Raw genomic sequence first — 14,384 nt, 5'->3', positions numbered from 1 at the left:
CTGCGTGGTCGGCTCACATCCCCTCCACCCTATTGCCTCCCACCACACCCACTTTAATGAGAGAAGTATTGAAATAAATAATCAATCCACATATTTTTCGGGTGCGTATAATGATGTATCATCATTGGATTGAATAACTCATTTTCCTAATCTGGGAGTTTGAGGAAATGTTCATTTTATTCAGACAATACTTTCCACATGATTATTTGTCGTAAGGGGAGAGAGATTGAAGAAGGACGAAATATTTTTCCTTAACTCCCTTTAAACTCACATCGTGTCAGCGAAGAATGTGGAAACGCAAAAAAAAAACGTTGCATTGTCTTTCTATAACCCCTTTTGATGAAGGAAGTGAGTCCATTCTACTAGTGTTACTTCCTCTTCCAGGTACAGTCACTTGAGGAAAGCCGTGATATGAAAAGGTGAACAATGACGACAGATTTAGACGATGAAAGAAAAATTAGATAGCTACTACTCCCCTGGCTAGTATTGTTAGCAAAGGATATGAGTCTACCTTACGGTTCATTCATGCGTTCATCTTCCTTACCGTGCATCCTTGTGAGGTTTGCCGGAGCCTATCCCAGCTGACTTCAGGCAAAAGTTAGACTACACCCTCGACTGGTCGCCAGTCAGACGTATGACACACAGAGAGACACAGAGTTTATAAAGCCTTTTGTAATTTTGCCCACATGTTTTACATCTCATCATGTAATAAAACAAAATGATACCAATTTTTAGTCACAAATTATGGGTGCACTTTTTCAGACCGTGTACTTTACTGTGTTTGTTAGTTTTAGGTTGTATATAACATCATTCCATGTTTTAAATGTTGCCCACTCAGCATTCTATGTAATCAGTTTCTTTTCCCCGCCCACATGCAATTTTGAGACTTTCCTTGTCATAATGACGCCTGTTTACATCAGAGGCTCTCATGATTTTTGGCCACTGTAGCCTCGTAAATCCCTTTGAGACATTATTTAGATTAAGAGCTCATTGGGACTTCACTAAATCAGTACAGCGATCCAATTTGAACAGATTTGTTAACACAAATAATGATCTGTACTTGTACAGTAATCCCTCAAATATCATGAATGTAATTTTGACCAGATATGTCCGCAATAAACAAAAAAAAAAACGCGAAGTAGGATCACCCCTATTATAACCACCTTTTTTTTCCTTCAGTGCTGAGTCCTACTAGCAAGCGGAAGTTAGGGGAGTGGTTTACCCTTACAAGTTTCAGCATGAATTTTCACATTTTTATGAACTTATTTTTTTTCCTTCAGTGCTGAGTCCTAGTAGGAACCATAAAATAGGACAGTGTCTTCCGCTTGCGAGTTTCAGCGTAGATTTTCACATTTCTATGAACTTTAGAAAAAATGTAATCCCCAGAAAAAATCTCTGATGTTGTATCACAAAGCCGCGAAAGTTGAAGCCGCGATATTCGAGGGATTACTGTACAGGCGCAGAATGTGCGCTCTTTAGCACCCCTAGACGTGAGAAGACTAGTTCCTGTCCACAACAGGATCCTCCCTCACGGGGAAAGTATGTGTGAGTGTTAATAAGCCCCTATGTTTGTGATAAGGATTTAGTTGTGGAGGGAGGGTTGAGCAAGCAGACCCACCAGAACTGAACTTCCTTCCTGTTCTGCTCCAACTAAAGAGCAACAAGCTTTTATAAATGGACGCTTCCATGGGAGCTTCCAGTTCCCTCGACAGCTCGGCATGATACAACACGATATAACATCCTCACCTTAACCTTCTTCAAGCATCGACATGATCACCCTCCTTCTCCTCATTTATGGACTGCAGGAAACGGTAGTCGCTCTGCGAGGATATTGCACCGAAATCCAGTGTTACTCGCTTTTTCTGGAGGCAAAAGACTTCAATGGAGCGCAAAAGAGATGCCGAGATGTCGATGGGGACTTGATATTGTTCTCCGACCTGGAGGTCCAAAGCCATTTACTCACTGACTTAAGCGGCACTTTTTGGTCCGGAAATTCCGGAGCGAGCGCTCCAAATTGCAATTCGTTTTCCGTGTGGCAGGGTGAAAACGTCACCACCCAAACGACCCCATGCGGTGACGAACTCCAGGGCTTTTTATGCCAGTACAAAAATGAGGATCCTTGTCGGGCAATTCCCGGTGGAGCGCGCACCCCAGTGACATACACGGCCCCTATGGGCTTCGAGGTGGACCCTGCGCCGGGTTACTTCCCCCGTGGGACCCTAGCAGTCGCGCAGATGACAGACGCCCCTTACCCGGACGCCAAGTATTTATGTTTCGCACAAGACTGGCTGCAAGCCCCTTGGAACTGCGAGGTGATGAACGGGGGTTGCGAGCAAAGTTGCAACTCCACGTCAGGCAGGTGCGCGTGCCCGCGGGGGGACCATCTCCACGCCAATCTCATCAGCTGCATCGTTGACTCATGTGGTCGTTGCGCTCATGGGTGTCACCCCTCCACGTTTACGTGCAAGTGCAGCACCGGGTACCGACTGGCTCCGGATGGGAAGAACTGCGTGGATGTGGACGAATGCGAAGGGGGGGATGTTTGCATGGAGCAAGGCGAGGAGTGTGTGAATACCTTGGGTCATTTCAAGTGCACCTGTAAAGATGGCTTCGCTTTGGAGGAAGGCAAGTGTGTGGATGTGAGCATCTGTTTGGAATGCGAGCATATAAAGTGCATCAAATCCAATGGGGTGTATGCATGTGCGTGCGGTGAGGGGTTTAAAGTATCCCCACGAGACCCTACTAAGTGTGAGATGTACTGCGATCAGCAGGACTGTCTGGCTAACTGTATCCCAAATCCTGAGCTGGAGGCGAAAGACATGCATCAGTGTTTCTGTCCTGAAGGCTACGTCCAAGACATTCGTAACAAGACCGCCTATTGCACTGACATTGATGAGTGTGCTCTACTGATGCAATGTGAGCACAATTGTCAGAATACATTTGGGGGTTATATGTGTTCCTGCAATGAGGGATACGAGCTGTTTGACGAGTACATGTGCGTACATCCAGACGAAGACCATAGGAGCCCGATGGAACCCATGGTGGTCGCACCACGGCCGGTCGATGTGCCGTGTTATGTAAAAGTGGGAAGCGTACTTGGAATTATTGTGTTCCTGTTGCTTTGCTTTGTGTTGTTCTACATGCTAACCAGGAATTTGGCCAACCGATGTGACAGTTTTGAACTCGTGTCCTTGAAGGGATGTTCCAGGGATATGGAAATTTTGTACCTGCATCAGCACAGAGACACGCAAGCTTCCTCTTATTTCATCACAAACAATTGAAATTTGACCTTTAAGATCGGGTATGTTCGGGCATAAATGGACAAGTTTTGTGGCTCCTTCACCAGAACATATAGGACAACATTTTATTACAATGAGGCGTTCATGTCATTTTCATCTTAAAAAGTAATGAGTTGCTCCAGGTCACATTTTTATGTCTTTCAGTTCTAAGCTACTAAACTATACTACTGTTCTACAAGATTTTTACTTTCAAAAAATAATACATAAGCTCTATTAATCAAAATACTACTACTATAAGTGACCTGACCAACAACTGTCTTGTTGATTGCTCAATTCAAACTTAAAGTATATTTTAAATTGATACATTTTTTCATGTTAACAATATAAGTCAAGGGTGTCAGACTTGGGTTGGTTCGGGGGCCGCATTAATGTCAACTTGATTTCATGTGGGCCGGACCATTTTAGATTCACATGAAATAACAAGTTTTTATTGTATTTTTTTTCTCAATACACAAGACAAGTTTGTATTTATGTGTGTTTCACTTTGGAAGATTTATTTGGTTTTGAATAATTACATCACACTTGGTAATGTATTACAGGTATGTACTTATTGTTATTATCTTTTTTTAAATAAATCATTTTAATAAATGGACAAAATTTAGGTACTTAAAATAAACCATCTACTCTCATTTTCTGAAGCGCTTTATCCTCACAAGGGTCGCAGGGATTTATCTTATGTACTGCGTATTCCCGTAAGGGTTTTTAATTAGACTCCTCAGCATGCTCCCATTGATACTCATTGATTATTAACAGCATAAAAAGTTGTCAAAAAAATTCAGAGACTTTGGAATTTGGGAGTAAACCGGAGTACCTAGAGAAAACCCACACATTTCCGGGGTGAACATGCAAGTGGACCGACCTAGATTTGAACCCAGAACCAGATAAGCTTGGGAAAACGACTGCATATTCTCCACCTCGGTCACAGTCTGCAGAAGTTCCCAAACTCGTGGAAGACTTCCTGTGTGTGGTTTCAGGTTTTGTCCAACTTTACAACATCTTTTTGAGTCCGATTTAGCTACTGCAACCAAAAATGGCGCTGTTTAAGTGGCAACCGACGGCCGAGGTAGCTCTGTCCACTCTTACTCGTTTTGTGTTTTTGCTGCTTTTATGTCTTAATGTTTTGATGATTCCATGTACTTTGATTTGCTTTGTATTTTGTGCTTTTGCTTTGTTGTTCTGTCTAATCACACTCTTGCAACTGCCACAATGTAATTTCCCAAATACTGAATGAATAAAGTTATCCAATTCAGTGTAGTAAATAATAATTTAAGAAAGTTAAAGCTTGCATATGGTCAGACTGGACAGAGTCCATTCAGTGGGAGGGTGCAATAGCAAAGGGGGCGTGGCTTAACGTGCACGATGACGTACTCAACCAAGTGTACACGTAATTTATGGCACTGGTCCTTCTTTGAGGGCGTCCTAGCGGAGAAACTTTTCTTGGAGGACCAGTGAAAGCCGTGGAACGCTGCTTAAGAGCCACTTCCTTCCTCTGCTCGGTGGCCAATATGGAATTGGGAGATTATAAATACAACCCATGTACTTTTTCTAACAAATTCTACGCGTCATGGAGGCAGGGACGCATCATCACTTAAAGGCGAAAGCAAGCTGGTTTTGGAACATGAAGGATGCTACAGTGTTGCTCGTTGCTGTGCTGGCTTTGCTGGTGGGGGGGCTCAGTGGGACAGACCCCTACGGCGGTGACTGCTTTGGGAACCAATGTTTCGCCTTGTTTAGTCAATCCGTTGACTTTTCAAACGCACAGACTCATTGTCAAGAACGAGGTGGGGCTTTAGCGAAAGTGCGCTCGTCAACAACGGATTTCTTGATCCGATTGGTCAATTCGGGGAATATAACGGGTCCATTTTGGATCGGTTTGCAACGTTTTAGCAATTGCCCGAACCAAAACTCATCGCTTAGAGGCTACGAGTGGGCGAATAAAGACGAAGAAAGTGATTATGAGAATTGGGTGCCTACCTTTGAAAGCAGTTGCGCATCTCCACGATGCGTCTCCGTATCCGAGCGGGACCGGTTCAGGTGGACGCAAGAACGCTGCGACGCACGGGCCAACGGCTTCCTGTGCGAGTACGTCTTCCAAATCGGGTGCGCTCGTTTGGAGGGCCAGGAAAACGCTGTAGAGTACAAAACCCCCTTCGGATTCGATGGGAATTCTCTGCTCCGCCTGCCAACAGGAACCATCGCCACTATGAGCCCGAATGGCGTCAAGTACGTCTGCTCCGGTGAACAGTGGCAGGGCGCTCCATGGTACTGCGAGATCCAAAATGGAGGTTGTGCGCACGAATGCGTCGTAGATGCCCAACATCAGCGTTCTTGCTCCTGCCCACCGGGTTTTTCCATCAACCCTGTCAATGGAATCACGTGCGAGGTGGAGGACGCGGATAACCCTTGCGCACGGATGCGATGCGAGTTCGCTTGCGTGAAAAGGGACGACGATGCGCACTCCTGCGTGTGCGACCATGGTTACAAATTAGCCCCCGATGGAAGATCATGCGTGGACTTTAACGACTGTTCGGACGAGCGGCAATGTCCCGGTGAGAATACCCGGTGTGTTAACACAATGGGGGGCTTTAAATGCGAATGTGAGGTTGGATTCCAGATTACGGGGGGCTCGTGCGTGGATATGGATGAATGCTCGTCTGCTCCATGTGAGCATGAGTGCCGTAATACCCCCGGGAGTTACAAATGCTCCTGCTATGAGGGGTATAAAATGGACCCAGGTGACCCTAATAAGTGTAAATTGCACTGTGGGAAGGAGGAATGCGTAGCGCAATGTGATCCAAATGATAGGTACCAATGTTATTGTCCGGATGGGTATGTTGCGGAGGAACGGGAGGACCATAACGTGTGCATCGATTTGGACGAATGCGCCAACTTTTTCTGTGATAGAGGCTGCATAAACACTTATGGGAGCTTTATTTGCTCCTGTCCTAAAGGATTCACTCTCACCAAGGAAGTGTTTTGCGTTAGAAACGAGGATGAAGATGAAGAGGGTTCAGCGGAGGCTGCCACAAGTCCTAACACACCCACAGAAAAGCCACGTGAGGTGACGCCGACGCGTCGACCGTCGGGGGTGACTAAAGGAGGACTGGTGGCTATTATAGTGTCTTGTGTTTTTGTGGGTTTGGGTGTGGGTTTTTTGTGTCATTATCTAACAAACCATAAGGGGGAAATGGGGGGAGAAGTTACATCTAAGGGTCCACAAGGGGGAGAGAGTCATAGTTTACATGGGATTGGGAGTGAATCTTAGATGTATAGATGGGATGTTGGGAAAAAATGGATGCCATTTTGGATTTGTTTTAATATCTGCATAAACTGTAAAACATCAGTGTCAAACTAAAGGGGTGGGGGCCAGGTTGGACCAGCCGCATCTCTTTGTGGGTCCCGCCAAAGTCAATTATGTGGAGAAACTTGATATTTTTCTAAAAAATATAAAAATAGGATTTTCTGTCTCCTCAATGGTTGATTAAAGAGTCCAGGTATTGAGAAATATTAATTCATTTTGTTGTTTTTTTTCCTTCATTCGTTTTCTGTACCAGTTATCCTGACATTTCATTTTGCTTTTTTTTATCAAACTAAATGATAAAATGAATAAATAATTAAATCAAATCCTAGCTGAATTCGTACCAGATATTTGCTCGGAACTTGTGTGGGTTATTTTGGGTACTCCAATTTCCTCCCACATTCCAAAAAATATGCATGGTAGGTTGATTGGCCCTAGTTATGATTTTGAGCGTGGCCCAAAGTCAGCTGGGATATGCTCCAGCACCCCCTCGACCCTGAGGGTAAAGCAGTTCATAAAAATTAAATGAGAGACTTTATGCTTACTACACTTTTGAGTCTACCACAAAAATAAGTATAAAATATTAAGTCCTATTCAATGAAAGGGATATGAATCTTAACAGATGTTGTAACCTTATAGATCAATAAACAACATAATGAAATGGATAACTGTTCTGATCCTAATATTTCAATTCATGAGATAGTTAATGTATTGGGGATTACAGTGTTTGCAGTGTAGAGAAACATAATTTACACACCCTCTCATAAAGTTGGTCTCAGCTCATAACAGTCTTATGTTGCCACCGTCTGGACAAATTGGATACTGCAATGGGATTTGGATAATATATAAATATGAGTTTGAGGTGGAACATAATTCAATGGCTAAACCACCAAAAAATTTATACTATTTCCTACACCACTATATTAGTTGTACTTAGTTGTTTTGTTAAATAGTATACTGTTAATTTCTAAACTATGATCATGCATGTTTATTTATTGAAATAATTGAGCCGTAGGTTCCCTACCCCTGGACTAATGCAACATATCTAGTATTGCGAAACTGATACCAAATGTGTGCAAATTATGAACAGGGGTATTTAATGGCCCTAAAATACTTTAATCATAAAGGTTTGTACATTGTATGCAGTAAGTATGAGTATAGGGAAGTTGGAAAAATTACATATAAAAGAGAGAGAGAGAAAAATCTCTTCCTCAGTCTCTTGTCAGTACATGTTGTGTAAGTGGAGTCTTTGGAGGCACCCTTGCAGGAGTCTGACAGTGGGAATCTGGAACAAAAAGGTTTGCTAAGTTAAAAACATTTATTACATTAACATTTAGGCCTATCTACCTAGTAACTATTTTTTAATGCATTATCAGTTTTTGTCATTGGTCGATCATGTATTTGGATTTTTTTTTTTTAACCATCCTGCAATGCTGACATGTCCAAGAATCAGCATTGGGGCATACCAGATTTGTATTGTTGCATGTTTTCGCTTCCAGGAAAGACCGGCTCAGACTCGTTACTCTGCTAGAAAATTCCCTTAAGTTCCCCATTCAGGATCGAAAAGGTAGTAAGAAAATTCACAATATTTCATTCAGTCATTCATTTTTTAAACCGTCAAATCTTCACTAGGGTTGCGGGTGGTGCTGGAGCCTATCCCAGCTGACATCAGGCCAGGAAATTGCAGGGCACGGCGAGAGAGAAAACCATTCAAGCGCACATTTGTACCATAGGGGCAATTTAGAGTGTTAAACAGCCCACCCATGCATGTTTTTAGAATGTGGGAGGAAACTGTAGAACCGGGAGGAAACCCACGAAAGCCCAGGAAAAATATACAAACTCTACACGGGAGCAACGGCCTGGGAACCAACCCAGAACCACAGAGCTGTGAGGCCAATGCGCTAACCACCCCTCCGCCAGACCACACACCATGAAAGGAAAAAAAAAAAGGAATTGTATTGTTTAGTTGGGAAATTGTCTACTCGTGTCCTCTTTTCTTTTTTAACATAAATGTGTGTAGGAATTGCAAAACAGGTCTTTTGAAAGAGTTACACAATAGACGGAAACACTTCAGGTTTTTCAAACTAAAAGAGGTGATTTTGAAACAATTCCATTCACATATAACGTACTTGTTTACAGTACTACTACAATTGATGTTGCAGTATTCTATGTGAGTGGGGAAAAAAGTAGAAAAATTAATAATCGATATGAAAATGATTGACCTGAAGCTGTAGTTTTTTGTGTCAACAATAAATACAGTGAGGTTTAATCAAGTAATGGATGTTTTTTATGAGTACAGCAAACTTCACCAGGGAACTATGACCTAACGTAAGTCAAACAGCCTTACACAATTTCCTCCTTTCTTGTGTACCCTTCTCTACTATGCTGCGCTAGTTGCATTACCGCAAATCCACTGCGCCCTTATCAATCTGAAAGGCTCCCACTTAAAGTGTGTCGTACCAAAATTCTGGACAGCAGAAAGCTCAACATGTGGAGTGTGTTTCTTCAGCTGATCTTCATTGGTGTGATTGTACAGGTAAGTGTCAAGCCCTTTTTATGCAAATGAGAGTTTAGTCAGTCATTGTGATATTCAAGTAATAGTGCCATTGGTCGTTGGTGATTTTACAATTAAAAAAAAACAATTATATGAATATTGAGATTTTTTTTCAACGATTCCATTTAAAGTCTTTGCTGTTTACAACTCCATAGTATTTGAGGGGTAAGCCTCCATTGTTCTTTGAGAACTGACCTAACGAGTGTGCCGACTTCCTCTCATATTCATTTATAGCAACAAATATATTCTATATATGTGTGTATGTATATATATATATATATATATATATATATATATATATATATATATATATATATATATATATATATATATATATATATATATATATATATATATATATATATATATATATATATATATATATATATATATATATATATATATATATATATATATATATATATATATATATATATATATATATATATATATATATATATATATATATATATATATATATATATATATATATATATATATATATATATATATATATATATATATATATATATATATATATATATATATATATATATATATATATATATATATATATATATATATATATATATATATATATATATATATATATATATATATATATATATATATATATATATATATATATATATATATATATATATATATATATATATATATATATATATATATATATATATATATATATATAGCTGGGATTCTCTGGATGGTAAATGGTTTGTTTCCTTTTTTTCACAGGTTATCACATGTTATCCATCTTGTAGAATATATGGCCTTATAGCCGCTTGTCAAAGACAGAATCACAAGTGGGTGCCTGCTCTGCCTCCATACATCACCTCCCTCTACTTGGAGATGAACAGGATCCCCGAGATGAACAGCTCATCACTAAAAAATCTGGAGCAGCTCCTAGAGTTGGATCTTGGCAAACAACTTGTTCCGCTGGTTATAAGGAACAACACTTTCCTCAGACAGACTCGGTTGCTTCGATTGGTTCTGGGCGACAACATTGGCCTTCAACTGGAGCCGCAAGCATTTGCAGGGATGTTCAGTTTAAAAACTCTATTCCTGGACCATTGCTTTTTGACAGACTCCATCTTGGCACACAACTACCTCGAACCACTCCTATCTTTAGAAGACCTTAATCTTTTTGGTAACAAAATCCGAAGACTCACACCAGGACTTTTCTTCCAAAACATCAAAAATTTGACACAGATAAACCTCAAGCTGAATCAGATAGAACAACTGTGTGAAAGTGATCTCATTGGCTTTAGGGGGAAGTCGTTTAAATACTTCAACTTGAACTCAAATCACTTATACAAAATGGCCACCAGATATTTTGATTGGGAAGGATGCGGGAATCCATTCCGGGGAATGACCTTCAATATCCTTGATTTAACAAACAGTGGGTTCAACGTGACGGCAGCCAAACATTTTTTTAAAGCAATGCAAGGAACTCTAGTTGCTCATCTCAAATTAACTGGTAGTATAGGTAAAGGGGTCTCATATAACACGCAAGCAGATCCGGACTCTCATACATTCGAAGGTCTTGCCAACAGCACATTAAACATTTTTGAATTGTCCAATAATCGAATATTTTCCTTGCAGAGACGCGTGTTCAGCTCTCTGAGAAATGCCACCATAATTGACGTTTCACAAAACAAAATCAATCAGATCAACAATGGGGCGTTTGGAGGCCTTGAGGAAAATGTAAAATTGCTCAACTTGTCATTCAATATTATCGGAGAAGTTTTTTCACAGACATTTAACCATCTGAAGGAACTTTGGATTTTGGATTTGTCTTTTAACAACATTGGTGTACTAGGAAATAGAGCTTTTGATGGACTTCCCAAATTAAAAGCGTTGTATATGACTGGAAATTCACTACGGAAATTAGGTTTTCCTGCAATGTTGCCAAATCTTGAGTATCTCTTTCTGGGAGACAATCGCTTGAATGACTTATACAATATGGATAGTTTAAGTGTCAACCCAATTCTTGTGGATGTGACAAACAACCGATTAACAAATCTTGAGGATGTTTTTGTGGTTTTAACCCATTTCAGAAAACTCCAAAATTTCTACTTTGGTGGAAATTTCATTAAGTGGTGTACACTCAGTCCGAATGTCTCAATTCCTCTTAATAGTAGCTTAAAAGTACTGGATCTTCATGATAGTTCCCTGCAGTTGATCTGGGCTGAGGAGAGATGCCTCCATCTGTTTAATCATCTAGACAATTTGATCAGTCTAAATTTGAGCTTCAACTCGCTCAAGATTCTCCCACAGAGTATTTTTAATCATCTCAGCTCTATCATTGAGATTGATCTCTCATCCAATGCCTTGACCTATCTGCAACCCGGTGTTTTTCCCAGCAGCCTTAAAATAATTGACCTTTCTAACAACTTCTTGGCCAATCCTGATCCCATGACCTTTGATTCCCTCCTCTTCCTCAGCCTTTTGGGAAATCGCTTTCACTGTGACTGTCATCTTGAGAGTTTCCTTAAGTGGATAAATGAGACCAATGTAACATTCTTCAGTCCAATCGAGGATTATCGATGTGAGTTTCCATCTCCTTACTATGATCTTCCACTGCTCAACTACTCCCAGATGGTTGAACCATGTGAGATTGATGATGAGCTGGCTGTCCAAGAACTTAAGTTTGCACTGTTCATTTTTTTTGCCCTCCTGATCCACACCGTAACACTTAGTGGGATTGCCTATGCTCGTCTTCGTGGATGCATATATGCACTTTACAAAAAAGTTATTGGTAGAGTTCTCGAGGGTCCCAAAGCCCCAACTCCTTTGGAGGATGCAGAATATGATGCCTACCTGTGCTTTAGCAACACAGACTACAGATGGGTAGAGGCTGCTTTACTTAAAAAGCTGGACAAACAATTCTCTCCAGAGAATATCCTACACTTTTGTTTTGAAGCCAGAGACTTTCTACCTGGGGAGGATCACGTTTCCAACATCAGAGATGCCATTTGGGGAAGCAGAAAGACTTTATGTGTTGTCTCCAAGGAGTTCCTTAGAGGTACTGTTTGATTGAATATTATAATAGAATTCTTTTATACAGTGGGGAAAATAAGTTGTTCGTCAACCACCAATTGTGCAAGCTATCCTACTTGAAAAGATTAGAGAGGCCTGTAATTGTCTACATTAGTAAACCTCACCCATGAGAGACAGAATGTTGAACCCCAGAATTGGTGGTTGACTAAAAACGTATTTAACCCACTGTACATTTGAACTTTTGGATACAGGCAGCGACTTGCAGTGACTAAAATGACCATATTAATACAGACCATGTCCATTTCTATTGTAAAATGAAAGTGTCTTGGGTTATTTTAGAACGGTGAGCCCAACATATGCACACCGCAGACCCTGAAAAAAAATTCTCCTTATAATATTGCCCTTGCCTTTAATCTGGATTATCAATCAAATGAGAAAATCTATATTAAAAAAGGCAAATCCCAAATGTTACAAAAATTAATCCACCATTCTGGCTTCATGAAACTAATCAAAAATATGAAAACAGTGTTGGCATCATTACCTTTAAAAAGAAAATTTGTTAAAGTAAATTAGATTACTAGTACTACTACTAGTTTTTTTATTGATATACAGTATATCTTATTTGTAAAATGACATATATAAATGAATGTTTATGACAGATATCATAAAGTGCCTGCCATTCAGGAAATTATGTCAACTTTAATGCAAAATTTTTCATAGGGTCGTTGGTGATAGGGTTAGGACATTTACTGGTGTTTGTCATAGACGTTATAAATGTTACCTGAATTACTCGTTTTGTTCCTTTATTCAGATGGTTGGTGTTTGGAGGCGTTCGCCTTGGCTCAGGGCCGCATGCTGAATGAGCTCAAAAATGTTCTCATTATGTTGGTGGTTGGGAAGGTGAGTGCTGCTGAACAAACAATATCAGTTTATCTATTTTGAACTGTAACATTTGTTTCATTACATATTAATACTTAAACTGCACCAGGACCACACCGGTGGGTGAGTGGTTAGCGCAGCGATGGGCAAACCAATCCTCGATGGCCGCTGTGGGTGCAGGTTTTTGTTCCAACTGATCCAGCGCAGACACTTTGAACAATGAGATTTCCTCAGAAAACAAGATTGGACACTCAAAATTGCCCCTAGGTACGAGTATCAGTGTGAATGGTTGTCCGTCTACTTGTGCACTGCCATCGACTGGCCACTGATTCAGGGTGTCCTCAGTCTCTCGCCCTGGGTCAGTGGAGATAGGCTCCAGTACCCCCGCAAACCCAGTACCAAGTACTACAGATGTTTAACGGCTTTGGTTTGCTATAACTACATTAAATCCAAATACAGGTTTCTCACTACCAGCTGATGAAGTACAATGCAGTTCGAGCATTTGTCCAGAAGAGAGAATACCTCATCTGGCCAGAGGACCCACAGGATCTGGAATGGTTTTATGAGCGACTTGTCTTTCAAATAATGAAAAACACTGAAGTGAAGAAACTGGACAAGGACGTGCCAATGTCCAACATAACTCCGAAAAGCAACATCCAGCTTGAGAACCGTAAAGTATAGCATCATGTTGCATCAAAATACATTATAAAATTATGTTATTTCCAGATAATATCTAGTTTGACCCTGCACCCATTACAACGATGATATAACCAGAAATTGTATGATTTGTCTTATGGAATAAGTGGATGATAAAGCAAGTGCAAGTGGATTTCAGATACAAAATATTTCATCACTTGCGAGTTATTTTTTTTCTATTAATAGGCACATGTCCCATAGACAATATATTTTGCCAAACTAGCAAGTAAACTAAACCCAGAATTCTAGCATTACTTGCTGAAGTAGTATGGTGAGGTTTGCAAAAAATCTTACCGAGAAGGAGATGCCTCTGACTTTGTAGTATGTGCTCACAAAGCCCTTTTGACATGGAGGTGGGAGAGGTATGCTCAAAATGTGGCCAACATTGAACTACTACTTCTGACTGGCCATACGCTCACAAAGCCTCATTGGAATGGAAGTGGGGGCGATTCATCTAAAAAATGTGGCCCAGAGATAACACGCAGTACATACGCAGTTGCAGAGCCTGGTAACATTGTAGTAAAGTTACGTAGCATCCATTTTTCATGCCTTAACTAAAAGTAATTGAATGACTGTTCAATCTCAAGTGGAGTGTGTGTGTTCTGGAGCCGGTCAATCAATATGCCTATAATGT

General features: G+C 40.5%; 3 protein-coding genes across 3 annotated transcripts; all 3 read left to right on the top strand.

Annotated features, from left to right (window-relative positions):
• The first annotated feature begins 1,568 nt into the window (after positions 1 to 1,568).
• LOC144215177 (thrombomodulin-like) lies at positions 1,569 to 4,141 on the top strand. Its single transcript, XM_077744012.1, has one exon. It carries the CDS (start codon positions 1,770 to 1,772, stop codon positions 3,279 to 3,281), a length of 1,512 nt encoding a protein of 503 aa, XP_077600138.1. The 5' UTR covers positions 1,569 to 1,769; the 3' UTR covers positions 3,282 to 4,141.
• A 529-nt stretch (positions 4,142 to 4,670) lies between these two features.
• thbd (thrombomodulin) lies at positions 4,671 to 6,744 on the top strand. The gene has a single exon (XM_077744002.1). It carries the CDS (start codon positions 4,864 to 4,866, stop codon positions 6,562 to 6,564), a length of 1,701 nt encoding a protein of 566 aa, XP_077600128.1. The 5' UTR covers positions 4,671 to 4,863; the 3' UTR covers positions 6,565 to 6,744.
• Positions 6,745 to 7,080: 336 nt separating this feature from the next.
• On the top strand, positions 7,081 to 13,886 carry tlr5a (toll-like receptor 5a). Its single transcript, XM_077743990.1, has 5 exons — positions 7,081 to 7,895; positions 8,992 to 9,133; positions 9,911 to 12,200; positions 12,987 to 13,075; positions 13,514 to 13,886. Exons 2-5 carry the CDS (start codon positions 9,086 to 9,088, stop codon positions 13,733 to 13,735), a joined length of 2,649 nt encoding a protein of 882 aa, XP_077600116.1. The 5' UTR covers positions 7,081 to 7,895; positions 8,992 to 9,085; the 3' UTR covers positions 13,736 to 13,886.
• The last annotated feature ends 498 nt before the right edge of the window (positions 13,887 to 14,384 follow it).

Source organism: Stigmatopora nigra, chromosome 2, assembly GCF_051989575.1.
Source record: "Stigmatopora nigra isolate UIUO_SnigA chromosome 2, RoL_Snig_1.1, whole genome shotgun sequence".
NCBI lineage: Eukaryota > Metazoa > Chordata > Actinopteri > Syngnathiformes > Syngnathidae > Stigmatopora > Stigmatopora nigra.
This window is presented reverse-complemented; position numbering and strand designations above follow the sequence as displayed.

Excerpts from the sequence above, each read along its gene's own strand:
- tlr5a (XM_077743990.1), top strand. The coding sequence starts at position 9,086 with ATGTGGAGTGTGTTTCTTCAGCTGATCTTCATTGGTGTGATTGTACAG. Across the intron at positions 9,134-9,910 it reads TCATTGGTGTGATTGTACAG|GTTATCACATGTTATCCATC; the intron begins GTAAGTGTCAAG and ends TTTTTTTCACAG. Across the intron at positions 13,076-13,513 it reads TTATGTTGGTGGTTGGGAAG|GTTTCTCACTACCAGCTGAT; the intron begins GTGAGTGCTGCT and ends ATCCAAATACAG.
- LOC144215177 (XM_077744012.1), top strand. The coding sequence starts at position 1,770 with ATGATCACCCTCCTTCTCCTCATTTATGGACTGCAGGAAACGGTAGTC.
- thbd (XM_077744002.1), top strand. The coding sequence starts at position 4,864 with ATGGAGGCAGGGACGCATCATCACTTAAAGGCGAAAGCAAGCTGGTTT.